The sequence below is a fragment of the Aspergillus fijiensis genome (genome assembly GCF_003184825.1).
Source record: "Aspergillus fijiensis CBS 313.89 unplaced genomic scaffold BO72scaffold_27, whole genome shotgun sequence".
NCBI classification, from domain to species: Eukaryota; Fungi; Ascomycota; class Eurotiomycetes; order Eurotiales; family Aspergillaceae; genus Aspergillus; species Aspergillus fijiensis.
This window is the reverse complement of record NW_024469003.1, coordinates 251,533-275,268: the sequence shown is the minus strand read 5'-3', so window position 1 is coordinate 275,268 and position 23,736 is coordinate 251,533. Positions and strand designations below refer to the sequence as shown.

The following is a 23,736-nucleotide window of genomic DNA, read 5'->3' as shown; positions in this document are numbered from 1 at the left end:
CTGTTGTCGATCTTCCGCCATTGACTGTGCTTGCGCAATTCCCCGAGAGTCAAACAAACTTCTCGTGATCACATAGTACCTGGAGGCGTCTTGAATGGTTGATGCCATTGGAGCAGCTACGTTCCAGTTAAGGGGCCAGATCGGATATGCAACACAGGGCCGGGGAGTTTCAATGGCCACTCCAAGCGAGCCAAAAGACCAAGGTTGCCTTCTCTCGGAGGCGAGCGGTCGCGTTCCGATAGAGCGGATGTTCTCGTTTGCAGGCATCTTTGCGCGAGAACTTATGATCAACATGATAACCCTAATGGTATGTAGATCTGAAAGATACTCATATTTTGGTCTTCTGATGCTCGGCTCAAGTAGGAGTGCCTGACATCTGGTGTTATCCAAAGATTACGTAGAGGTCTGATAGGGAGATAAAGCCGGGGAGATACAGGTTTGCTCATTCATGGTGGCAGTATGGAAAGCACAGGCTGCACCAGCGAGCGGCCTTTCCGCTTTCGGGCTTGGCGGCGCTGGTCGCTTGGTTGGCCAGTTCAACTGCCTCTCACCCCGGATTTACGCCCCCCAGGCTGAAACAGAACTGAGATAACAATCAGAATATCACAAAATGTCGACCAAGAAGGATATGCGCAGGTTGGATCTCGGTATGTTGACTGCTCCCAAGCCTTGGACCTCGCCGAAAGCGCACTCTTGCTGATGCTGACGTCGCATCTTAGCCATCCCCTACATTGATCCGCCGAAAGACAAGAATGAGGCCGACATGTCCAGTACGTAACGAGCGATAGAAAGACATATTACTATAAGGCGCAGTTGGGCTCGTATTGATGTTTTGGAACAGGCGCGATGTCTAGCACCATGCCCATGGCTGCGGTAAGTTGCGGTCCAGCTCCGCGCTTTACAGCCAGAAGATACTAATCGGCTTCTCTTTAGATGTTTACCAGGAACAGGTGAGCAGGGAACTGATCTTTGAGACGTCAATCCGACCCGTGTAGCTAACTACCGGGGCTCAATCAGAATGATCGGATGGTATGTTTCTAGCGACCTTTCAGAGTGGCTATCTTTTTAACACATTCATAGGGTGTCTTTCGTCTTCTCTCTCCAGAGCTGGCTGGGTGAGACCCCAGACCAGAAGAGAAACGCTTCTACCCCGGCTTATATGTCTGTATTGATGTCCTGTTCGTGCACCCCAGCCTCCAAGACAATAGAGTATGGACGACTGACTAACGACGCGCGTTCCTAGTGATGGCTTTGGTCGTGGTATGTGTTGTTCTGCGTTGCAGCAGCAGTCGTATGGTCCTTTACCTCGTTACTGATCGATATCATGCAGACCTACTTCCCCATCTTCCTGCCTCCTCAGACCGCGCGTGGTGCTGCTGCTCCTTCGCCTTCGCCTTCTCCCTGAGGGAAGCCCGTTCAAACATACCCTTGCGAAAGTCTTTTGGTACACAATTAATTCATGGCGTTTCCGAATTTGCAATCGAAATCATACAGCATATCCGAGCGTTACCGACTGGGAAGTGGGAAAGTCAATGGGGTTGGTGTTGCGGCTTCATAGCCAGGGAGCTTTGCTCTCATATACAGGGGAATTCGACGTTTCTGTACGAATACTATAATACCAGAAATACCATAATGTCATCTCTGCTAGCGCTGGCTATCGCCACGCATGGGGGAGTACAAGGGACAGTGGCAACTTAAAATGGTTGCAGAGTGCATGCATGCATTGAAGCTGAAAAGACCGAGCAAAAGAGACTAATGCGAAGGCAAACAAGGACAAGAGGCTGAGGAACAGCTTCAAAGTGTAATTAACTTGGCGGGCAAATGTGTACGTAGAGCCAGCCTTCTGAGGATCTGACAGCCTGGAATTAAACCCCAGTACAGACTGGCTGGCTGGAACACAGCCAAACAGCCAGTGCGTAAGGGCTACGTCGGCAGCGTCACGAAAAGTATTGGTGGTGAGTGGGGAGACGCAGCCGGGTGCAATGCGCCGAAGAAGGTTCCAGGTTGCCACCAAACATGAACTTTCACCTCAAACCAATTAAACCCTGAAGAGCCAGACGCCTCTTTCAAGCCTTCTTTGACAGACGGACGATAGCCCACCGGATGCCCGATGATGGATGATAGATAATTAGTATTTTCTGTACGGAGTACTTGTACCAGAAACTGAGCCAGACTCAGACTGCCCGGCTGGGCTTAGTCAGGCCCACACCGCCTTCCCCCACAAGGGCGCTAAATGCAAGCCGCGCCCCTCAAAAGGCTCTTCTGTTCTTCTCTTTGCTTCCTTCCCGACCTTCCCACCCTACACTCCATCTTCAAGAACCTCACTCAGTCTCCAACGACTCGCAATCGCTCCCCCGCTTGAACAGAGATATTTATTCTCGCCCTTCCGCTCACTTTACCTATACCGCTTTTAAGGGCCGTTTACGACGAAAGGCCGAGTTTATGTCCATCGAAAACCTTAAGACCTTCGGTAAGTCGCTCGCCACCTCCCCCTCCTCTGTGGGCAACGTCGACGTTTATTGCGAAAACACCCCTTCGCATGCTGCCTAGCCTGCTGTACAACGGTTTATTCTGTTCAAGGATAGACTGAATGTCACTCGGTGGCGCAGAACGGCCATTCGGCTGGTATTCTGGAAGGTGGTCGGTTTCGCATCACTTTTTGGCGGGGTAATGCTAGGTCATGAGCCTGAGGCTGACACGTGCTCCTTTTCCATAGACCCCTTCGCCGAAGCTGACGAAGACACCGGCGAGACCAAGCAGTCTCAAAACTACATCCATATACGGATTCAACGTACGTCATAATCAACCTATCTCCCGTTTTCCACCCATGCTGTCGCCGTCTCACTGCCCACTGCTCGTTGGCTGTGGTGACATCTCGTCCATGTCGTCCGATACGAAACCAGAGGCTAACAACGATCTGCAGAGCGCAATGGTCGTAAGACCTTGACTACGGTCCAGGGTCTTCCGAAGAAGTTTGACCAGAAGAAGATCTTGAAGGTGATCAAGAAGAAGTTCGGTTTGTCTCAACTAGGCCCGCCACGTCTCGACATTTTAGGCATCCAACTAATAATTAATCCAGCCTGCAATGGCACCATCGTGAACGACACCGAGATGGGCGAGGTTATTCAGCTCCAGGGTGATCAGCGTAAAGATGTTCAGGAGTTCTTGACCGACAAGAAGGAAGGTCTCGAGCTGGATGCCAAGACCATCAAGGTCCACGGTTTCTAAGCACCCCGTCGTCACGTCCCCGTTCCGGTCCCCTTCTTTTCTTTTTTTTTCCGGTCCACGTTACTACTCAGCAGTGCTGGAAGGCTTTGAAGAGCAACATCGTCTCTCTGTCTGTCGCTTCCCTCCAATCATTGCAGTTGCACCACGGCGTTACTGCAAGGTAGGATTGTGAGTCGATCGGCTTGCCGAAACTGTTGCCTTTGAATACCTTTTAGTCACTCTTTGCTTGGTACACAGGGCCTGAAGCTTTGATCAAAAAAGAATACTGTCAAGTTGAACTCCCCTCCTCTCCTCCAGCGCACTTTCGTAAGGCGCTTGCACCGAGGAGGGGGGCAGCAGTGGGTTTGATATTGTTTTATGTCCCGACTCAACTGCGATACCTGGAATGGGATAATGACGGAACGAGGCGTTGGTAGATACCCTTATCTGCATAGATATTTTTCTTAGCTTCTTGTTTTCTTCTGAAAGGACAGTTGAAGGTCTGTTATGTTTGAAGAGGGTTGTGTCTGACGGTGGAGATTGAGGAACAGTCGTTATTCTTGATCTCTCTCATTTCCTGTGATTCGATCGTCTTTATTTCTGCACATGCCGACCTAGACTGTCACTTCCGTATTATTGTCCAAGAATGGAATATTTGTTCATGGCTACAACGCATTCTCGAATGACGTAGACTACCGATACTGGGCTAATCTTGATCAACTTGGATGCACAACTAGCTAAAAAAATTTAAAGCAAGGCATCTTGAACACTGGAATGTAGCAATAGGGGTAGATTGGAGGTAGTAGCTAGCTATGGGAACAGTTGACTTAGGGAAACCACGAAATGGACATGGCCCATACGAAGTCATTATCTACCTGGGTTAATCTTACAGTCAGTCCGTCTTTACAGTTCGCCCGGACGATACGCCCGACTATCCGCAACCCGCATGCGCAGGAAGATCTGAACCGCCCAGTCCCAGAGTTTTCGGGTGATGACGAAGACGGGCACCTCGGGTTCGTTCTCGCGGGTGAGGTGCAACTGTAGGAGCAAGGAGGACATGCTCACGAAGCTGGCGACCGCGACGACGAGCAGCGCCGCCGCCGTTTCACGCTTGATCGTGGCATGGTTTTGCGTGGCGTGGTAGAGAAAGGTGAGGGTCTGTTGTAAGGTACGATAGTAAGTTTTAGTGTGACTGAAATAAGATCCCGGGGATAAACAATGGTATTGGGGGGGGGGGGGGGTAACTTACCGTCGTGATGGAGATCCAGGCAGGGAGAAGCAGACGGGGGTCATAAGAAGCCCCGGAAAGATAAAGGACCCAAGAAGTGATATAAGCAATCAACCCGTTCGTAGTGAGGAGACGAATAACAACAGCTGGCGGGGTATAGTTCAAAAGCCTGGAAGGCAGAAAATGGAGTCAGTTCCTACGAACTTTTCGCCGAAGCTGTTGCCAATAATCCCAAAAGTTGCGGAGCAAGAACACATACCATCGAGACATCATACAATCAGCAAAAAAGTAAGAAAGATATGCGGATGCACAGCACTGTGAGAGAGTTAAACCAAGACACTTTGCTTCTCTTGAGATGGATCAAAGGAGAGAATTCAAGACAAGCGATTTGCACACATGTACATACCCACATAATCGCCAAAGCCACTTCGGTGACTCGGAATCTTCGCTCAACATCCCAGTCTTGCCCGACACTCCCAACTATCGCCGCCGCCCACCCCTCCCCTCCCATTCCGGGTTGGATGTGCAGCAGCTCGGCCAAGAATGTGAACGCACATCGCAAACCCCACCATGCGGCCGGGACGGTGCTCAGCGCGCGGCAGATCACCAGAGGCAGGTACCATTTGCGATCCACACCTAGGATGACAGCCACACGGGGGTGAAGGGCCGACGAGGGGACCGAGTGGCCGTCGCTGTCGCTGCCATCCTCGCCGCCGCCGCCAATGCTGCTAGGGGGTTGAGGGGCCGGAGGGGAGGAGGGCGGGACGACGGCTGCGGGGGCCCCGTCTTTGTCGCGGGAATCCAGCTTTGAGAGAATGGACGTCACCGAGTTATAGAAGGTGGTAGATTGGAGGAGCGATTCGTCGGAGGGATCGGGCAAAGGTATCAGGTCAGACGCAACTGGTGACCGGAATTGTTGAATAGGGATGGGCGCAGATGCAGCATCACGACGACGAGGAGGAGCCAGCCTTGAAATCACGGCATATGCGGCCGTTGCGCAACAGAATAGGGACGTCGAGAAGATAAGTTAAATGGAGATTTATGGTGTCCCAAGTCGTAGATGGTTGAAATGTGGTGGAGAAGAACCCCCCTGGACCAGAGCTTTTCCTTGTTGTTTATGGTATTAACTCGTCGGCGACGATCGTGGTTGAATCACTGGGGAACTGACGAGCCCGAAGATCAAAGACCAGCTGATCCCACCGGACAAGAGAATTCTAGGCAGGAACCGACGTCTTTCCAGTTGGACAAGGGCACCCGCGATCCAAATCGAAGGCTTGAAGCCAAATCAGCCAAAAGCCAAAGCAAAAAGCCCGCGGCGGTGGCGGGCACGTGACCATCCCGGAACTTTGGCGGGTTTCGATTTTCCCCCATTCGGCTCTCTTTTGCGTTTCGACTCCAATTCGTCCAATTCATCCAACTCATCCACCCTTCCTCCCAAGTGTTGCAGAGAGAGAGAGAGAGAGAGGTACACTTCGCGTGTCCATTCCGCTCATCATGGCTTCATCGTTGTCCAAGGGGCCCTTGTCCGCGGCCGTCAGAGCCAGCAGCACCTCTTTCGTCTTCTCCGGTGTCGCATCATGCCAATCTCGTTCCTTTTCGCAGTCCATCCAGCGCCCTGGCGGCGTGCGCCCGTCAGAGTCCGTTTCAATCAGGCCTCCTCCTCAGCCCAGTACGAGAACTAGAACCAGACAAATGGCGAGATCGGAGCTTCCGCAGGATATCGGCCTCTTGCCCGGCACCTACATCCGTCCGTTGTGGAAGGATATGCCGTCCTTTATCCATCAGCGCCATGAACGCCTTCGGCTGGAATGGCTGTGGCTGAAGCACGCCGTCCAGAATTTCATTGGGTAGGTTCTGGGTCTTGTCAATCTGTATTCTGCTCTTGCTGGGCCAGGAAATTAACTCGGTCATACAGAGTCATCGCCTACAGCCGATACTTCAACAAAGGACTACCCCTCGAATTGAAGGAGCGTCGTCAGATCGCCCAGGACTTCCACCGGCGCATGTTAACTGCTTTCGCAGCGTGAGTGCCCCATGTTTACCACGGCCGCTGACTCCCCTCAACAATATAGACCATAACCTCAACTCAATACTTACTTCATCCCTTGTTCTGCAGGGGCGACACTGCCACCATCAACAAGATCTGCTGCACCGGTCTAGCCAAGGAGCTCAACTCACGCATCGCAGCGCGCCCAAAGAATGAGAAGGTCACCTGGAGCCTGGACAACTACAACCGCGACGCCTCTACCTTCTGGACCGGTGCCCGCGTGGTGTCGGACCGTGCCACTCAGATTCCCGAGATTCCGAACTCGGGCGTGCGCCAGGTCGTCGTGCGCATCACCAGCAAGCAGACCGCCGGCAAGTACACGGCGCCCGCCAAGGGACAATCCGCCCAGGACTCCACCGCTGTGGCTACAAATGAAAAGCAGCGGGACTGCACAGAATACATCGTCATCCAGAAGCTCCGGTGGACGGGCGAGGATACCGGCTGGCGCGTGTGGGGTCACGCCACTCCGACCACAGTCGACGATCTGACCAGCCCCTTCTTCGCTCCTGGTCTGACCCTCGCCGAGCGCTTGGAGGCTCTGAAGGCGGGAATGGGTCGGTAAATTTGGACAAGCACTTGCTCAGTTTGCCTCGTTCCTTCCCGTCCTCGCTGTGATCTGACCAAAACCAGCTCCGCAATGATGGCATGGCATGAAAACACCTCATGAGCGGGAGGCATAGAAACGGGGACCCTCCTCTCCCAGCCATCCTCACAGCCCAGAGATCAAGTTAGTCAGATGCAACCGGCGCCGTGGAATCCTGACTAAAACCTGGTTACGGATCCCTCCTCCCTCGTCTTCCAAAATGCAGTTGTGTATCAATACGATAGTCACGAGCCACTACTCCCCGCAGAAAAAGTGTCTATTGCTGTCTCTTCCTTTTTTTGTCTCTTGTCTTATTAGCCAGGCTCTCTCTCTCTCCCTTCCCCAATCGTTGCATCATATACTCTTATTCTTTGTGGTTCTTGGGCTGCTCTCTTGCTCGCCTATCAATCCTCTTGTCTTACCTAGAATCTTTTTGGTCACTCATGCCACGGGTCACTAACGCGCTGGATACACCTAATCAGTGTATTGGACGATCTCCCACACTGTTCAATGTATCATATACTATATCCAATCTCAATGTTCTATACGACTTCACGTGTCGCAAGTAGACACCCTCTTAACACCTTCAAGAAGAGGACGCATTACGGAGTCAGCGACGCGGGCCTTTACTCAGCTCATCACTCATCTACGAGCAAGAAGAAATGGTAAGCATATGAAGAGCTGCAAAATCTCCACCCTCGGTGCCAGTATTAGGTGGGGTAGCGATGGCATATATACACGTACAGAAAACCGAAACCCCGTTTGGGTTTCGAAAACAACTCGTTGAAAACAAAGGAAAAAGACGAGAACAAAAGCAGTTTGAAAAGACCTGGGAATAAATTGCAGTGGTATCCGCGTGAGAAGAGGGAGGTGAAGCGAAAAGCCAAGGATTAGCATATCTAGCCGACGACTTGGACAAAAAACATTAGTCATGTCCGCGCAGCACCATCAGAAGATTATATCTAATCGTCGTCGAAGATCTGGAACGTGTTGACGAGAATAGTCTCGATGACACGAACTTGCCAGCCTGCATCGGCGATGTTGCCGCTGGAGCTGGCCCCCATGAGGGTTGGTCTGGGTTGGCGGGTGTCAGTTTATAGTATCAAGGGACAAAAAGGGGGAAGAATGGGTGGTGAACGAACCCAAAGCAGATGGCGATATTGCCTGCATTCATACGGTTTTGCGTGTAGTGCTCTTGGACCTTGTTGAGATGCTGTCACATGTCAGGAGAAGTGTCTAGGGGTTTAAAAAGGAATGGCTGTGGGCATACAAGAATCAGAGCTCGCAAGGTAGCATAGTGGGCATCAGGCAAGTTGTTCACGAGCGCATGCAGGGAGTCGCGGCGTGCAATGTCGTCATCGAGACCTGGAGATCATGGGTCAGAGTTGGTCTTGAGTTTTGTATTCTGGGAGGGATTCCTTACGGGCTGCATGAATGAAGTCGGTATAATAGTGCGATGTGAACAATGGGTCAGGCAAATCTCTAAAAAACTGCTTCAACAACCCCGCGACACTATTGACGTCATGGTAGAAGTTTTCTGGGTTGGTGAAGTCCACTTGAGATGAGTCTGCCGTGCATATGTTTAGATCACATTCGTCGGATCGAAAGATTATAAGACTCACCATTGTCGAATAGTGCCTTCATTTGACTAATATGGGTGGCACTTCCAGATAGACGATAGATCCCCTCCATATCAAGCCCGAAAAGCTCAATAGCTTGGAAGCATTGGTAGACGATCATGGGCACCGCTGTCCCATCTCGTGTGTACAGATCCTCCAATGATACACCGAACACCGGCTTTAGAGGAGGTAAGTGTGGCTGGAAACCATTGCCGTGCGCATGGAGGGGAGTTTTAGCTGGCGGCGCAGGTGGCTGACCTGCAGCGTGATGCGGCTCCAGAGGACCAGAGGAGCTTGTGGGATAAGGTGGCTGTGGTTGGTATGGCGGTGATCTGAACGAGTCTGGATTTTGATGGTATGGCAATGTTTCAGTAGCTGGCGCCGGCGCCGGAGCGTTTGTGGGTGCAGGCGCGGGTGCGGGCGCTGGCGCTGGTGTTTGGGTAGATGCTTGTGGAGAGGAGAGGGTCTGTGTGGAGAAGGAGGAAGGGAGGAAAGTCGACTGTCTTTTATTCTGCGTTGTGGGTGCAGAGACAGCTGCCACAGGCCCAGAGCCACCAAGAGTCTTGTGAATGTGTCAGCTTGAACTGGTTCAAGATCTCAGGTAGATATGCTAACCGGATGCCGTTGATATCTGATCTGTTCTGATGTCACTGCAGCAGGATTGTTCTCGTGACTAAGAATGTATTCACGGAAATCCTTCTCGTTGTCAATTTGCGACACAACTTCGTACAAGCTCTTTGGCGCCAAAGCAGGATTCGCCGTGCCATCCTTCAGGGGGCTGATTGACAATCCTTGTCCCAGCAACAGCTTCTCGTTGAAAGTGGCTTCCGGACTGTCAGCACAGATAACATGCAAAAGGTGGGGGTGGGGGAAGCATATTGTTGCGCACCAAATTTCTGCAGCTGCAGCGCCAGGCCCGAGTCGCATTCCGAAATCAGCTTCTGGATGTTCATGACGGCTGTAGGGCGGTGGGTTGAGACAAGTTCTTGTCGAGCCGTCTGCGCAGCTTGGACCTTGGCAGAGTAGTCCGAATCCGCATTCTGTACTTTGCGCAACAGCTCCTCCTCGTGCTGAGCCGAGGACTTGTGGCCCTTCAGACCGAACTTTCCGCCCTGTCTGTCGCCCGTCTTCACACGGTCCAACTGTTCAGCCAATGACACATATTTGGCCTTTGCCTTTTCAGCGGATGCTTCGGCCTCCAGGACCCTTTTCTCTGCAGTCAAGCCAGTCTGCTTCCATTGCTTGCGGCCACGTTCAATATTTGTTGCTAGCTCATTGAGGTCGTCGGCCATCTGCTGCAACGAGACGGCGAATTGGAGTCCATGATCTGCCATGCGCTCATGAAAGCGATTGAGGTCATTGTAGCTGTTACTATAAGTGCCCTGGCGGTTTTCCGTGCGATGAGCCGCGTCGTGGAGCGAGCGGGACAACTTTTTCAAGCCTTGCGCATGCTCTTCTTCAAGACCAGATCGTTTTTTAAGGAAGGAGGAGAAGTCCTGATGATCAGTGCAGGGCTAGTTAGCGTATTTGTGCGATTTCACACGGTGGTGATGTGGTTGAGGCGAACCTTGGCGGAGGCGACACTTTGCTTGAGCCGAGTCAGGAGAGTGGTGATACCGATCTATGTGACAGAAGGTATCGCGGTCAGCACAAGTAATAGACTTAGAGCGACAGTTGTGGCTTCAATTCCATACATCTGAATAAATGACTTTATCCATTCTAGCCTTCAATTCCTCCGTCATAGGGGGCGGACCCGAACGTAGGTCGTTAGCTGCGGAGTGGCCGGCAGAGCCAGCACTGGATGGCGGCGCATCGGGGTCGAGCCCGGCGCTGTGAGGTCCAGAAACGTCAGCCATGAGATAGGATGCGGTGGGTGATTACAAGTTGGGGAATTGAAGTCGCATTGAGGCAGCAATGCAAAAAAGATGTATGTAGGTATGTATGTCGGTATGTATGAAGTTCGGAGGATGATTTGCGGAAGCCTAACTAATTATCAGGAGCAAGTCACACACACCACTCAGGCATCATCATGACCCGATCGGGCAAGGCGGCGGGTGGGGGAGGCTGAGCCAGTGTGGCTTGCTACTTGCTACCTAGTAAGGTAGTGGGCTGGGATCCCGGAAGGGGCTTAGTGCGGGTGGCCGGTGCTTTTCTCCTGCCAGGCACGTTCCTCCTTACAGTCAGTCCTAGACACGCTGAAACTCAACTTTCAGTAACTTGAGTTATGTACTCCGTATGGAGTTAAGTTCTTCATAACTTTAAGTCTCTTGACTATGCTGAGCTACTGAAGCTCCGAGGATGTTCCGAGTCTGTCCCGGTTCCACCCAGCGCACCGTACAGTTCTAGAAGGTTTCAACGGCACGGACGGCCTTAGTAAGGCTGTTGAATTTAGGATTTCTCAACATCGCAATTAGGGACGGAGTTAAAGAGACGCCGATGACAAATGCGGCCCATGTACCGAGGCAGACTGTAATCAATCTGAATGCTCTTGTCTAAAGATTGGGGTTCCTCAGTGGGTCGACACTGTGTATATAAGCTGGTTGTATCTTCTTGCCAGAAACACTGATCAATCAAATCAAAATCAAGACATCTCTCAGAATCACCAGTGTCAATATCATTTCGGTACAGCTACCAAATCACCTCTACAATGGCTTCCACCGAAGTGAATGTGACCGTCTTTGCCTATCCTCAACCCGACAAGATTGATGAGGTAAGTGGCCTTCCTCTCTCTAACTCACTCTCATCTCTCTGCGCGCCTTCGATCAAGTGATGGGCCGCCAGCTGACATGACACAAGGTTGCAACCCTTTGGAGCGAGCTTTCACGCCAAGTGCAGGCCAACGAGCCCGACACGCTGTTCTACTATGCCTTTGTCAATCAAGATCGAAATGCAATTGTGGTCGTCGAGAGGTAGCTCTTTTTCTATCCCCTTGCCCCGCTTGCTCCTCTGTGATAGGAACCCGGAACTAAGACTATCATATCGCAGATACCGTAACCAAGAAGCCCTAGTGAAGCACAGTCAAACGCCCTATTATCAGGCGTTCATGGCCAAGGCCGGGGTTTTGATGGCCAAGCCTCTTGAGATCCAGCGGGGTGGTGGTCCATTGCCCGAGTCAACCAAGGTTTCCCGGCTGTAGATGGATGGGATGGGATGGGATGGACCCTAATCATGAGAATCTTTGTACATTACAGATATTCAGCAAATCTGAGCTGTGTAAGTTAGGTTAACTAATCAACATGACCTCACTCTGCACTCCACATCAATAGTACCGAATCGGATGGTGGCTACTAACTGGTTAGGTCTGGTGTAGGCGAGCTAACGATGCGAGGGAAAATCTAGAGGTTGGTACATAACTACTGTAGTCTACTTCTGGCAAGTACAGAGTAACTATAAACAGTAAGCAGTAAGCAGTTTAAGGTACAGCTGAGGAACAAATTACCCCGTAGTAGGTAAGGCATAGATAGGTTCACATGTATGTAGACGCTTGCAGACAAGGAGCTTAGCTACATAACGTCGTCCTCTGTACTCCGTACTTCGAGTCGGCATTCGATCGGAACGCTAATCGAGCTATTCCCGTCATTGCAGCGTATATATCCAGAGCCGATGCTTAACGATCTAATATTAGACGGAAGGATGGCGGTCTGCGCCCGGGTGCTGCAGGAGGACCGAACTAGGTGATGATGTATAGTCAAGGACTTTTGTTGTTCATTTCTTATTCATGAACCAGACATGGGGGAGTGTTTCTTGGCTTGTGGTCCGTGAGCCATGTCGATATAACCAGTCATAGTGTCAAGGGTACTAACGTTACTGCGTACGATGTATGGTCGGGTACATCAAAATTGAAGATCGATCAGGTATAGGAATAGCAACGCCGGCGGAAGGGTGTGTTTGACAGCGGGGAAGAGACAGACCCCTGAACCGGCACAAGGGTGCAAGCGCCGTCCCTTGGATCCCAACGGGACCATCCATTCAATACCAGAGACTGCGCATTCTGACGGAGGAGAAAATCATGGCTCTCGACAAGAGAAGAGGCTGATATTGGATACACGCTTATGATTGGTGCTGGCTTCCCAGCCATCGCGAGTATCTCATCCAATTCCACCTTCATGATGATTCCAGTTGTAGGATGGATTGGATTAATCCCAACCAACTAGTTAATTTGACTAGTCAGGCTGGCTGGCTGGCTGGCTGGCTGGCTGGTTGTTCTTCTTTCCTCTCTTATTCTCTCTCTTATCTCGATTCTCGTGGGGGACAATTAGATCAAGCACCAAACATCAAGCATCAAGTATCAGAGCATCAAAGCATCTAAGCATCTATTGATCAATAGTCTCATTGTTCATTTTGTTCAAGGAGTATTTAGTGTATTCACCCGTCTGTCGAAAGCTCTGCCTCAGCCCTGACGTGAGTATCTCTCTTCTCTCTCTCTCTCTCTCTCTTCCACTTACTTTTCCTTCGATCACAGTATTGTGCTATCTATCAGTTGCTGTTCTTGTGTCCCCTCTTCCTTGAAGGTCCCTTTCCTACACTTGGTCTTCCTCCCCCCCCCATTCCTATTATCCACTTCATCCACTAAACCAAATCCGAATTGATTGATCGATCAATCCCCCCCTCCTCTCTCCCCTCCTCAATCGACTCCCTCACTCTTACTTTACATTTCTCACCCGCTGATTCACACCTCTCTTTATTTCATTCACCTCCTCTCCACCTCCCTCCCTCCACCTCCACCACCACACCTGTTTTGCAATCTTCTTTCCTAGTCTTCCTATTTTCATCCTTCCATTTGGATCTTTTCCTTTTTCTTTTATTTGCCTGCCATTATCCCTCTGACTTCACCTGCTTAATTTTCTGTCTCGCACCTTTGGCCGCGTATTTGTGTCTTGGGTGTTGTGTTGCCGTTATCTCCGTTGTGCATTGCGAATCCTCCCTGACCGGTTCGATTTGCCTTTCGGTCTTCAGCAGATACCCGCGCTGCTTGGTTACACGCCCGCCCGTTAGGCCACGACGCAACCCACTCCCCCCGTTGACCCCTTTGAATCCTCGAGCTTCCGTGGAGTCGAACTCGCCATTACCCTCGATCTGTCGTGACCGTCGCAACCGTGTTTATCATTTGTGTTCATATACCCTCTAGAATCATAAAGCGAAGATGGCGACAGGACCTGCGACTCAATCCCTGAAGGTCAGCTCCTGCCAGCGACATCCACCATGTTGCTCAATCGAGCCGCAGCTAATCATTGAGTGCTGGATTACAGTGTGTGGTAACAGGTGACGGTGCTGTTGGAAAAGTACGTGGTTTTTTCTCAGTTCCCATTTCTGCTGGGTAACTTCTGCTGGTCATCCATTGCTGACGCAGCCGCCAGACATGTCTCCTGATTTCGTACACAACCAACGCCTTCCCCGGTGAATATATACCCACCGTGTCCGTGATCCCGCTCTTTTGGAGGCTCTCGTCTGATAGGAATACCGTGTTAACCCGGCCCACAGATTCGACAACTATACTGCCAGTGTAATGGTAGATGGCAGACCGATCAGCTTAGGACTTTGGGATACTGCTGGACAGGAAGATTACGATCGTCTTCGCCCGTTGTCCTACCCGCAAACCGATGTATTCCTGATCTGTTTCTCCATTGTTAGCCCTCCCTCGTTTGATAACGTGAGAGCCAAGGTACTTTACCCCTGAGAGGCCATGCTCGCCTGCCCCAAGTCGCATGCCGAACATCTGGACTGATCCTCCTGCAGTGGTTCCCCGAAATCGAACATCATGCTCCCAACGTACCTATCATTCTCGTCGGTACCAAGCTCGATCTGAGGGACGATCGGGCCACTCTAGAAACTTTGCGCCAGAGGAAGATGGAGCCCGTCTCCTACGAACAGGCTCTGGCCGTGGCCAAGGAAATCCGAGCACACAAGTACCTGGAGTGCTCCGCTCTCACACAGCGTAACCTGAAAAGTGTATTCGACGAGGCCATTCGGTATGTTGTTGTTGTTCGCAAACTGCCCCGCGCTAGCGTCTCGAGCTCTAACCAGTTGCCCTCAGTGCTGTCCTCAACCCCCGGCCTACGGCGAAACCGAAGAACAAGAAATGTGTCATTCTGTAGATCGTCTCCTCCTCACTGCATCTTCCGACCTATAATATAAATAACTAATTCGGCGTCTGGGTTTTGGCTGTAACGCCCCGCATTTTGCTGGTTTTGGCTGGTTGTCCTCCCTCCCGTTCCTTGTTTTGGTGCCATGATCCTGAAGTTTTCTTTTCTCCATTCCATCCAGGTTCAGGATAACCTCGCCCCCTGTGTCTTCTTTCCCTCCCGTCCTAATGCAGTATAAAGATGTAACATGCCATTCCAATACCACTCTACGAGCGTCTTTTCTGAGTTGGACCACAGCCTTCAGCGTCTTCCCTTTTCCTCACTGTCGAATATTGAAAGCCATGGGTGAGCGTACGAGTTTGGATTTGTTTGCAATGCGAGAGATAGTTTGATAGTCAAGCCAGAGCCGTGTCATATACAAAATTGGTCTCTTCAAGTCTAGTATCCTGCTTGACACTTTCCAAGTATGCACATAAGAAACAGAGAACAGAAGGATATCTTTCAAGCGAGCACAAAAAACACAGGATTTCTTTTCAGGGATTGGCCCAGACTGATCAACTTATGATCGCTACCCGGCGAGAGGTGGATCTTAAGCCATACGGTTTCTGCGACTGGGGTGGACGCCCGCAAAGGCATCTTCACCGGTCTCCTCGGCGTGGGCTCTGCGCTCCTTCTCCTTAGTGATCTCCTTGGCATTCCGCTGTCTCTCTTCGAAAAGCTTCTTGTTCTTTGCCTCGATCTTCGATTTCCGGTATTCCGATTTGCCGCCACCGCCGGCGCTGCAGTAAGTCAGCACTTCATCGCATCCTAACGGTGTCCAGTGTCTTATGGGCACTTACGTCAACTCCACATTAATCCGCCGGGGCGGGTACTTCTTGTCATCAAACATAGAGTGGTGGTAAAGCTTAAGGCAGGTCTTCATGCGATCGTAATTGTCGAACTCGATGAACCCGAAACCACGGCACTTGGTCGGCTTGTCCTTTTCAGTTGCGACGCGGACGGATACCGGCGAAATCTTCTCGAAATGCGCGGTCAAGGATTCGCGGTTAGCGGAGTAGGGGAGGTTGCCTGTCACAAATGTATGAGCTCACGTCGCCAGCAGCCATCTTGGTCTCAAGCATACCAACGAAGCAAATGAACCTGTTTCCCTTCTGGCTCGATTCCTCTCCCTGGGCGGACTCCTCCGCTGGGGCCTCAGCGGACGGGGTATCTGTTTGAACATTCGTGTCCTCCTCCTTGGCCTTCTTAGCCTTCTTGTCTTTCTTTTCCTTCTTCTTCTCCTTCTTCTCCTCCGCCTGGGGTTCCTGGACATCCACATCCATAGCCTCGGCTGCTTCCTTTTCTACCTCGTTGTTTTCGGCGGCCTCCGCATCGGCATTGGGCTTTTCTTTCTTTTCCTTCTTTTCCTTTTTCTCCTTCTTTTCCTTCTTCTCCTTCTTCTCCTTCTTATCCTTCTTATCCTTCTTCTCTTTCTTGTCCTTGTTCTCTACAGCAGCAGCCTCTTCAATTTTGACTTCCTCAACGACATCCTTGGCCTTGCGCTTCTCCTTTTTCTCCTTCTTCTCGTCGCGCTTGGCCTTCTTGCCCTCGGGCTTCACAGCCTCCTCGGTGAGCTTGCGCTTCTTGTCGCTCATGTTGATTTGAGAGGAAATGGGAGGATCTTGAACCAAAGAAAAACAAATTGGTAGTGGACAATGGTTTCAACCGGAATGGAACTGATCCCGAAGATAGCCAAAAATCTCGGAAATTTCCTTTTTCTGCCGGGCGGAGATAGATAGCGGTAGATCAAGTGGAGCGGTAGATGTGTAAGTAATGCCTGAGGTGTCCAGATCGAACCATATTTCCTCCGCTTCGGTCAAATTGAACTATGAGTAAGTGATAGACTGCTTTGTCTTTCTTCTCAGAGACGACACATGACTCTGCGCCAACGATAAGGCCAAGTCCTAGCTTCTGCATACCAACATTCGTCAGTCAAGCACTTTGTCTTGATTAACACCAATGTAGATCTTCTGAGATGCAGTCGCTGCTTCCATCTGGTAGTTGGCCAACAATCTGCGAACTCGATCATGATCTTACTCACTCGGGGCATTCTGCTTGCATTGTTTATGCTGCGTATAGATCCCTAGCCGCTGTCGCTTCTCTCCAGGTTCAATCTCATCAGTTAACAGCTTGAAGCTACTACTAGGAGATGAAAGATTGGATGAGACTGAAACTCGGAGCTGGAACAACGTCAGCATGCTTCCAAACGATTTAACCCTTGAACAATAGTGCTATGCTTGAGATGAGACTCCTGAGATAGGACTTCTGAAACTGCAGAAACGAACAGCATATCAGCTTTAAGACATGCCATCGTCCTTGAGATCGAAACTTGCCCGAAGACAGTGAGGACCCCATTTGCAGATGCCAAAACCAGCACGTCGAAGACCACACTTTTGTGTGTCTATTGAGTGCTCTATGAATGATTCCAGCCAGACGTTATGGTGAAAGCAGCCTTCCCAATGCTACACTCTTTCAATCTCACCGTTCAAACAAGGTGGTCAAGAGTAACAATTGAAGTCTGTTGGTATTAAAAAGAATGACAGGCATTCTTCATATGCATTGCGGACAGAGAAACCCAGAATTCCTTTGATGACCAAGGACATCGTTGTCTTATTCCTTGTTCTCACCGACACACAATACCCTTTGTTGCTACAATGCATTTCTATTTCGTTTTGGAGAAGACCCATATAAAATGCTTGTCAGGTCTAATACATCTGCATTTACAAGCTTCGCTTCGTCGCAAACACCACCTTCACTGTTTTCTTCTTCTTTGATTATAGTAATGTCTGATGTCACATCTTTGCCTCCGGAACTAATTTGCATGATGGCTGATTCTCTGAGTCCGAGGGACTTGCTCTCTATCCGTGCTGTTTCGAAAGATATGAGGACGTTGACAACCAAGGCTCTGGAGCCCGTATGGAATCGTTCACTACGCGTTATTCGCACGGATTTTTCCAACCAGAGTCTCTCTCGGATTCATCGAATTGCGGAGTGCGACGAATTGAAAAACTATGTTAAAATAATGAGGATTGAGCCACCCTTCGGTCCTCTAACCCCCCTTCACAGAGTGACTATGTATGACCTGATCAAGGATCCTACCTCGGTTCCAAAGATCAAGACCCTCAAGGATGACCTCGTGCACTCGCTTAAGAACTGCAGAAGCTTTGAACTCTGCCTCAGCTGGAAGGAAGGTAACCTCACGTACCTAGACAGCGACGACGTTCTTAACATCCTTTTTCACATTTTCGTCGAGGCTGAGCTCCCTGTGGAAAATCTGGCATTGTATACTCACCGGTATACTGAGTTCCAGAGGCCCAAAAGAGCCCGCCCATACACCCGAATGCACAAGCAGCCAAACCTTGCCCGCGCCTGGACAGAGCTCGCTACCTTGCAGGTTACGCAGCCCTACTTCTTTCACCTCGCTAATTACCTCTACAGGATTCTGCCCCAGATCATGCAAACCGCGCCTCGGCTCGAGAGACTGATCATCATTGGTGATGCCATCAGCGGCCAGTCCAGAGATCTGGTCTCGCTGCTCAAGAACGTCAAACCTCTGGCGGAGATCAAACATCTTGAGATCCATCGTTCTGGTGTCGCTCTAGAGGACATTCAAGAGTGGCTGCAGTTGATCGGTGGTCAGTTACTGTCGCTGACCTTCTCCGGGTGCTCTATTATCACGCCCGCTTCATGGACTACGTTCCTCAGCTGCGTAAAGAGGACTTGTCCCCGCTTGGAGGCTGTTACCTTCGAAGAAATGACCGTTGGCATTGACTGCCTGACAGCACAGTATGAAGGTGAGGAGGTGGCCGACGCGCTGGATTGTATGATGCGGAAGTTTGAGGAGGCCAATTTGGTAGATTGATGACCTGTCTGTTGAGGTTATCTTCCACATATATTTACACTATCTCTACCCGTCCATATATACCAGTTCTTGCTTGATCTGTCTCTCATATACTGATTGTAGAGTCGCAGTTCAACCAGGAGAGAATTTGCACGGTCGGCAATGCAGCAGCTAGAATATAATTCATATTATCCAGGGAAGAAGATATGCTTAGACCATATGACAAACGCCAACACCTTCATATATGTACAATCGCTTTTTCTAAAATACCATGATTTTGATTCCCTTGACTTTTGCACCGTAACGATCCTTGAACTCAGGCCGCGTGAGCAGCTGCAGCAAGGGGAGATGCGTCTCCTTCATATCGAAGATGCCGCGCTGCTTCTGGTCAACGTAAGAGCCGTCGATGACAATGCGCTCCAGTTCACCGAGTTTGAGGGACCCTGAAATGAATTAGAAATGTACCGACTTTAAAATAGCGCACATGATGAGGTCATACCTGAATCGATCAAGTCCGAGATGCGGGCTGGGGTACCGGCACCAATGCCCATACTATCAGTGGAATTAGTCGGTCTGTGTGTTGTAAGATAGTAAGCCCGGAAGAGGCACATACCGTGCGCGCTCCAAGAACCGCTTGGCTTCTTCCAGCTTAATGTGCTTAGCGAACAACTTGCCCACGATGGATTCCTTGTTCTGGAATGAGCGGAGGGCCCGGACGACATCGGCGGCGCGGAGACCAGCACCGGCGATCACCAGCGTATGGGGGGTTCCCTTCTCCTCAGACGATTTAGCCAGGTGCGCACCCTTCTCGGGGCTGAAGGCTTTCAGGAAAGCGGGGAGGTTTTCGAGGTTGCGGGGAGTTTCGAAGGACGAGGTATCGAGGAAAGCGGAGTCTTATAATGTTAGTATATGGGATGGCCCTATACACTGTATAGGGCTGGGAAAGCCTCATACCAGGTATAGACAGATCACTCAGCTCAACAGCAGTGATCTCCTTGTTATGCCGGCGAACCTTCTGGGCGAAGTGATCGGCCAACAATCGACCGTCCATCTTTCCGATCGCTTCATCGATGCTGCCTTTGACCTCTGTTGCTTTGGTCTCCTGGGGCTCCTTGGGCTGCTTCGGCTTGTCCTTGTTGTCCTTGCCCTTATTTCCACCCTTCTTCTTGTCGAACTTGCCCTTGTTGTTGTTGCTATCCTTTCTCTTTTTGTTCTTCGGTCCATCCGACGCACTGTTGCCAGTCGACTTGGTCTGCTGCTCCGTCTTGGAGTTGGATTCCTCGGCCTGCCTCTTGCGCTTTTTGTCCACCTTGGCGGCCAGGCCGGAAGGCTTTGGGTTTCCGTCGGACATGATTCTGGTCTGGAAATTAAAACTTTTTTCACTGCAGAGGAAAGCCTTCAATGGCAGGATTGCGTATTGAACTCGATCGCGATTGTCTCTTGCGCCAACTTTTTATGCTGAGTCAGCGCTGTCTTATCGATAAGATAAACGGGTTCCGCCAATCAAGTCTGGACCCACCGTGTTCGCTTGACCGCCTTCTGATTCGAGAGTATCTTCTGCCAGGGCGCGGGCGTCGTCACATCCGTGGCACGGGTTCACCCCATCCGCATTTGCTTCAACGACGCGCTTTTCCCTCTCGTCTGCTACCAGGCGTTGTTTCAGTCGAGCACAGGTCGCAATGGTTATTTCTTACTGCTAGATCTCTCTGAGAAGACGCTGCTACTGTGCCTCTTGCTAGGGCCTGAAATCTCCCATATCTAAAGTGGCAATCCTCCGCAACAATGTCAACTACTCCCAACCCCCGGCGCCGGTCACCGCGACTGTCCGAGGTCTCGGAATCCTTCTCCCCAATTGGGGACACCACACTCACTCGGGTACGGCCTCCCCATATTTCCGAATGAGTATTTATGCTTACCATTCGTACTATATACACAGCTTTCGCGTCTTCCAATCTCAACCAGAAACCCCCTCACTCCCAGCCGACACGCGATGCCAACTACCACTCCCTCCGCCAACAGATATACACCGCGTAACAGAGGCGCCGGTGCGCCTGCCACCCCATTCAGACTCAACGCAATTCAGCGACGGAGTGTGAATACCCCTGGCCGGGATCGCAGGAAGAGCGGACGAATCCAACGTGAAACAACATTCGACATCCTTCGGAACCTGGGAAAGGGTGCGGTCCCCTCTTTCACATTGCGATGCTATTTCCATCCTCGAAAGAACTTATTCACGAATGCGCGAAACCTTTTGGGACAAAGCCGGCTGACCTGAAGTAGCACTTGCCCCGACTACCCAACCAATTCGTTCGTCACCCAGTGAGAAACCGGAGCCCGTGGCTCCAGAGCCGGTCGAGCCTGAGAAGGACGAGTTTGAGATCCTTGACAACGAACCCGAGCTGGAACGACCCCGGCTATCCCTGCCGTTAGAGGAAGTTGACGAGGTCGATGAGGAACCGGAGATGCGTCCTCCGAGGCTATCCCTGGCGATCGAGGAAGATGATATCACGGTTGAATACCCGAGGCGAGCTGCAAACGAATTAGAAAGGGGCAGACTCTCAATGATGGGCCCGCGGTTGAGTGAGAATTTCGGCGATGCGACTCGGTTGGATAGTGACGATGAGGACGACGAGGGTGATACGGGGCTTGTGCATGGCGACGATGCCGGAGACGAAGCAGACGAGACCATTGATAGCCAAGGGGCTTTTGATCGAGGGTGGGTCAAGCCTCTTTCATGCGGAGCATCATTCTACATAGCTGACATGTCTCACGCAGGGGAGACACCGAGGACTTGGGCCGATTCAACTTCGAGTTCAATTTTCCATCGCCGCCAGCCCCGGGAGTCGGCGATTTGGACCAGAACGCACCGATGCACGATGATGAGGGATTTGAGCTTCCACCAGTGGATATGCCTCTCGATATGGACGTTGGGCCTGGCGATGACGATGATGTCAGTAGTGTGTCTAATGCTGGCGGAGACTTTGGCATGGAATTCCCGGCCCGGGAATCTGTCGCAATGAGCGAGAGCCGAAGTCCCGGTATTGTTGGTGGAGGTCTGCGGGAGGAAGATCAGTATACTCCTGGCGTCAAGCAAAAGAAGCTCTCCCGCCACGGCATTCCTGTTCCTAATCTACCCGTTGGTGTGGTGAAGAAGTTGGCCATGCGCTTTGCGCGGGCACGAAACGGGTCCAAGGCGAAAATCAGCAAGGAGACGCTGGCGGCGATTGAACAGGCCTCGTCGTGGTTCTTTGAACAGGCAAGTGACGATCTGGCAGCATATGCCAAGCATGCTGGGCGCAAGACGATCGATGAGAGCGACGTCACAACTTTAATGAGGCGGTGAGTACCCCAAATCCGCTATTATTACGACGGGTACTAATTCCTTGAACTAGACAACGGCATCTGAGCAATGCCACTACTGTCTTCTCTCTTGCACAAAAGCATCTCCCGAAAGAGCTGTTGCAGGATATGAGATTGGCGATGCCACCATGAATGGTCGGTACATATACATAAATCTTTCTTAACATACAAGCCCCACGCGACATGTCCCTGGAAGGTGCAGGTCGACTCCCGGAACAGACCTACCAGTTACGATTCAACCGGACACGACGAGTGGCCTCGTTCGGTCTTTTGCGAACGATCATCCAGAACATGATGGTCGTTGCCAGCGACAAGCCGTACCTATAGAGTGCATGAGCAGGGATTCTTCGGGGGTAATGATACCCTGGCATTGCGAGAGATGGACAAAAACTCACCATGTGAAGATATACTGGCTGTGGTTATTGCGCAAGTTAACCTCGGCGGCACGACCGATAGGAATACCCTTAGCCTCCCGATTGTAGGACTCAACCAGATCCGGCACTATAAATTGAACGAGAAAAAACCAACGTTAGCTCTGGGCTTCCTTTTCTCTCCACTTGCACATAAAACACGTAGAAAGTCAAAAACATACCCATAGTCTGCTCAATCCAAACGGGCTGACTACCCGTCAACTCCGCCATCTGCTGAATATCAGGAAAGTAGAACTTGCCCTCCTGGGGCACATTCTCCGGCGTGAACATGTTCTTCTTCCACGGCTCGCGCAGCAGTCCCTCCACCACGACCTCGCCGCGCGGCAGCGCCCCCTCCTGATCCCGCACCTTCTGGTCTTTCTGCTTCCGCGAGATCCACCCCCGGTTCACGAGGATGGTCGACTGGCCCTCGCCGCGCTCCAGCGGCGTCACCACGAAGAACCCGTCCGTGCCGTCGTGCATCCGCGGCCCCACCAGCATCTCCTGGTCGTGCCGGAAGCGGCCCACCGTGTAGACGCGGCGGTAGTCGAACTCGGAGATCGCGGCCGGGTCGATCCGCGGCGGCAGCGGCAGCGGGTCTTTCACGAGGCGGTCTTCGAACGTGGCGATCATCTTGGTCTTCCGGTCCAGGCGGTAGATTTGCCAGGTTCCCAGGCCGAAGGAGATGATGGGGATTAAGGCTATTTTTTTTGGTTAGTCGTTGATGATTTATAGAATGGTGTAGGAGAACAATCCCCCCCGGGAAGAAAGTAGAAGATAGAGACATACCTAGGATAATCAACCCGGGCCCATGCTTGTTTCCGGTCCGGACGATCTTCGCGGGATTATCGACGACGGACAGCCATGCGGGATCGTCGGCTAATTGATTGCTGTAGGATCGGATTTGCTGCTGTATGCGACATCTGGTGCAGATTGAGCTGAGGGGTTTGGGCTGGAAGAAGATGGCGTTCGTTCTGGGGGTGCGACGGAGGGAGGAGGAGGAGGAGGAGGTTGAGGCGGTTGTTGTTGCGGTTCGTGAGGCGGGTCGCAAGGATGCGGCGGTCCGGTGGAGGGCTGAGATGAGGGATCGCATGTTGATGAATATATGGGTGTCCCCTCTCGTGACACTCTCGTGACACAATTGAATGGGTTCGAGGGTTGGGGGGTGGGAGTGGGAGGAGAGGTGCGGTGCGGAGAGAGGGAAAAGTAAATGAGTGAGTGAGCGAGTGGAGTGGAGAGAGCCAGTCGACTCCCAGTCCCAGTCCGCTTGCCGCCTTGCCTTATCGATTGTCACCTCCTCCGCGCTCCGAACCTCTCCA

General features: G+C 51.4%; 11 protein-coding genes across 11 annotated transcripts; 6 read left to right on the top strand and 5 right to left on the bottom strand.

Annotated features, from left to right (window-relative positions):
- The first annotated feature begins 198 nt into the window (after nt 1-198).
- On the top strand, nt 199-3,376 carry BO72DRAFT_430404 (translation initiation factor SU). Its single transcript, XM_040943106.1, has 10 exons — nt 199-647; nt 720-770; nt 842-873; nt 934-950; nt 1,018-1,029; nt 1,081-1,178; nt 1,244-1,264; nt 2,717-2,791; nt 2,924-3,016; nt 3,080-3,376. The coding sequence occupies exons 1-10, from the start codon at nt 611-613 to the stop codon at nt 3,226-3,228; spliced, it is 585 nt and encodes a 194-aa protein (XP_040800712.1). The 5' UTR covers nt 199-610; the 3' UTR covers nt 3,229-3,376.
- Nucleotides 3,377-3,988: 612 nt separating this feature from the next.
- On the bottom strand, nt 3,989-5,772 carry BO72DRAFT_477925 (uncharacterized protein; the record flags this gene model as incomplete). Its single annotated transcript, XM_040947467.1, has 5 exons — nt 3,989-4,365; nt 4,457-4,604; nt 4,695-4,750; nt 4,842-5,403; nt 5,690-5,772. 5 exons carry the CDS (start codon nt 5,770-5,772, stop codon nt 4,111-4,113), a joined length of 1,104 nt encoding a protein of 367 aa, XP_040800711.1. The 3' UTR covers nt 3,989-4,110.
- Nucleotides 5,773-5,849: 77 nt separating this feature from the next.
- BO72DRAFT_126629 (uncharacterized protein) lies at nt 5,850-7,165 on the top strand. Its single transcript, XM_040939057.1, has 3 exons — nt 5,850-6,282; nt 6,351-6,458; nt 6,552-7,165. Exons 1-3 carry the CDS (start codon nt 5,930-5,932, stop codon nt 7,042-7,044), a joined length of 954 nt encoding a protein of 317 aa, XP_040800710.1. The 5' UTR covers nt 5,850-5,929; the 3' UTR covers nt 7,045-7,165.
- Nucleotides 7,166-7,729: 564 nt separating this feature from the next.
- On the bottom strand, nt 7,730-10,657 carry rgd1 (putative Rho GTPase activator (Rgd1)). The gene is made up of 9 exons (XM_040944845.1): nt 10,379-10,657; nt 10,252-10,305; nt 9,574-10,180; nt 9,300-9,508; nt 8,688-9,246; nt 8,489-8,632; nt 8,336-8,430; nt 8,208-8,278; nt 7,730-8,139 (listed from the first exon to the last, which is right to left on the bottom strand). Exons 1-9 carry the CDS (start codon nt 10,538-10,540, stop codon nt 8,028-8,030), a joined length of 2,013 nt encoding a protein of 670 aa, XP_040800709.1. The 5' UTR covers nt 10,541-10,657; the 3' UTR covers nt 7,730-8,027.
- A 573-nt stretch (nt 10,658-11,230) lies between these two features.
- On the top strand, nt 11,231-11,920 carry BO72DRAFT_448682 (putative quinol monooxygenase). The gene is made up of 3 exons (XM_040944844.1): nt 11,231-11,394; nt 11,481-11,593; nt 11,670-11,920. The coding sequence occupies exons 1-3, from the start codon at nt 11,332-11,334 to the stop codon at nt 11,818-11,820; spliced, it is 327 nt and encodes a 108-aa protein (XP_040800708.1). The 5' UTR covers nt 11,231-11,331; the 3' UTR covers nt 11,821-11,920.
- Nucleotides 11,921-13,827: 1,907 nt separating this feature from the next.
- On the top strand, nt 13,828-14,779 carry racA (putative Rho GTPase Rac; the record flags this gene model as incomplete). The annotated part of the gene is made up of 6 exons (XM_040946939.1): nt 13,828-13,860; nt 13,934-13,966; nt 14,042-14,100; nt 14,166-14,346; nt 14,421-14,653; nt 14,719-14,779. 6 exons carry the CDS (start codon nt 13,828-13,830, stop codon nt 14,777-14,779), a joined length of 600 nt encoding a protein of 199 aa, XP_040800707.1.
- Nucleotides 14,780-15,154: 375 nt separating this feature from the next.
- On the bottom strand, nt 15,155-16,494 carry BO72DRAFT_448680 (RNA-binding protein). Its single transcript, XM_040944843.1, has 3 exons — nt 15,891-16,494; nt 15,607-15,835; nt 15,155-15,546 (listed from the first exon to the last, which is right to left on the bottom strand). The coding sequence occupies exons 1-3, from the start codon at nt 16,399-16,401 to the stop codon at nt 15,357-15,359; spliced, it is 930 nt and encodes a 309-aa protein (XP_040800706.1). The 5' UTR covers nt 16,402-16,494; the 3' UTR covers nt 15,155-15,356.
- A 667-nt stretch (nt 16,495-17,161) lies between these two features.
- Nucleotides 17,162-18,833, top strand: BO72DRAFT_126508 (F-box protein). The gene has a single exon (XM_040939056.1). It carries the CDS (start codon nt 17,499-17,501, stop codon nt 18,666-18,668), a length of 1,170 nt encoding a protein of 389 aa, XP_040800705.1. The 5' UTR covers nt 17,162-17,498; the 3' UTR covers nt 18,669-18,833.
- A 4-nt stretch (nt 18,834-18,837) lies between these two features.
- BO72DRAFT_405481 (uncharacterized protein) lies at nt 18,838-20,045 on the bottom strand. The gene is made up of 4 exons (XM_040942286.1): nt 19,602-20,045; nt 19,261-19,540; nt 19,147-19,199; nt 18,838-19,090 (listed from the first exon to the last, which is right to left on the bottom strand). Exons 1-4 carry the CDS (start codon nt 19,996-19,998, stop codon nt 18,909-18,911), a joined length of 912 nt encoding a protein of 303 aa, XP_040800704.1. The 5' UTR covers nt 19,999-20,045; the 3' UTR covers nt 18,838-18,908.
- A 205-nt stretch (nt 20,046-20,250) lies between these two features.
- Nucleotides 20,251-22,506, top strand: BO72DRAFT_528303 (uncharacterized protein). Its single transcript, XM_040950174.1, has 5 exons — nt 20,251-20,522; nt 20,584-20,824; nt 20,928-21,363; nt 21,423-21,986; nt 22,040-22,506. The coding sequence occupies exons 1-5, from the start codon at nt 20,430-20,432 to the stop codon at nt 22,137-22,139; spliced, it is 1,434 nt and encodes a 477-aa protein (XP_040800703.1). The 5' UTR covers nt 20,251-20,429; the 3' UTR covers nt 22,140-22,506.
- BO72DRAFT_448676 (cytochrome oxidase assembly protein SHY1) lies at nt 22,093-23,611 on the bottom strand. Its single transcript, XM_040944842.1, has 4 exons — nt 23,207-23,611; nt 22,600-23,118; nt 22,403-22,508; nt 22,093-22,328 (listed from the first exon to the last, which is right to left on the bottom strand). The coding sequence occupies exons 1-4, from the start codon at nt 23,508-23,510 to the stop codon at nt 22,229-22,231; spliced, it is 1,029 nt and encodes a 342-aa protein (XP_040800702.1). The 5' UTR covers nt 23,511-23,611; the 3' UTR covers nt 22,093-22,228.
- Nucleotides 23,612-23,736: the final 125 nt, after the last annotated feature.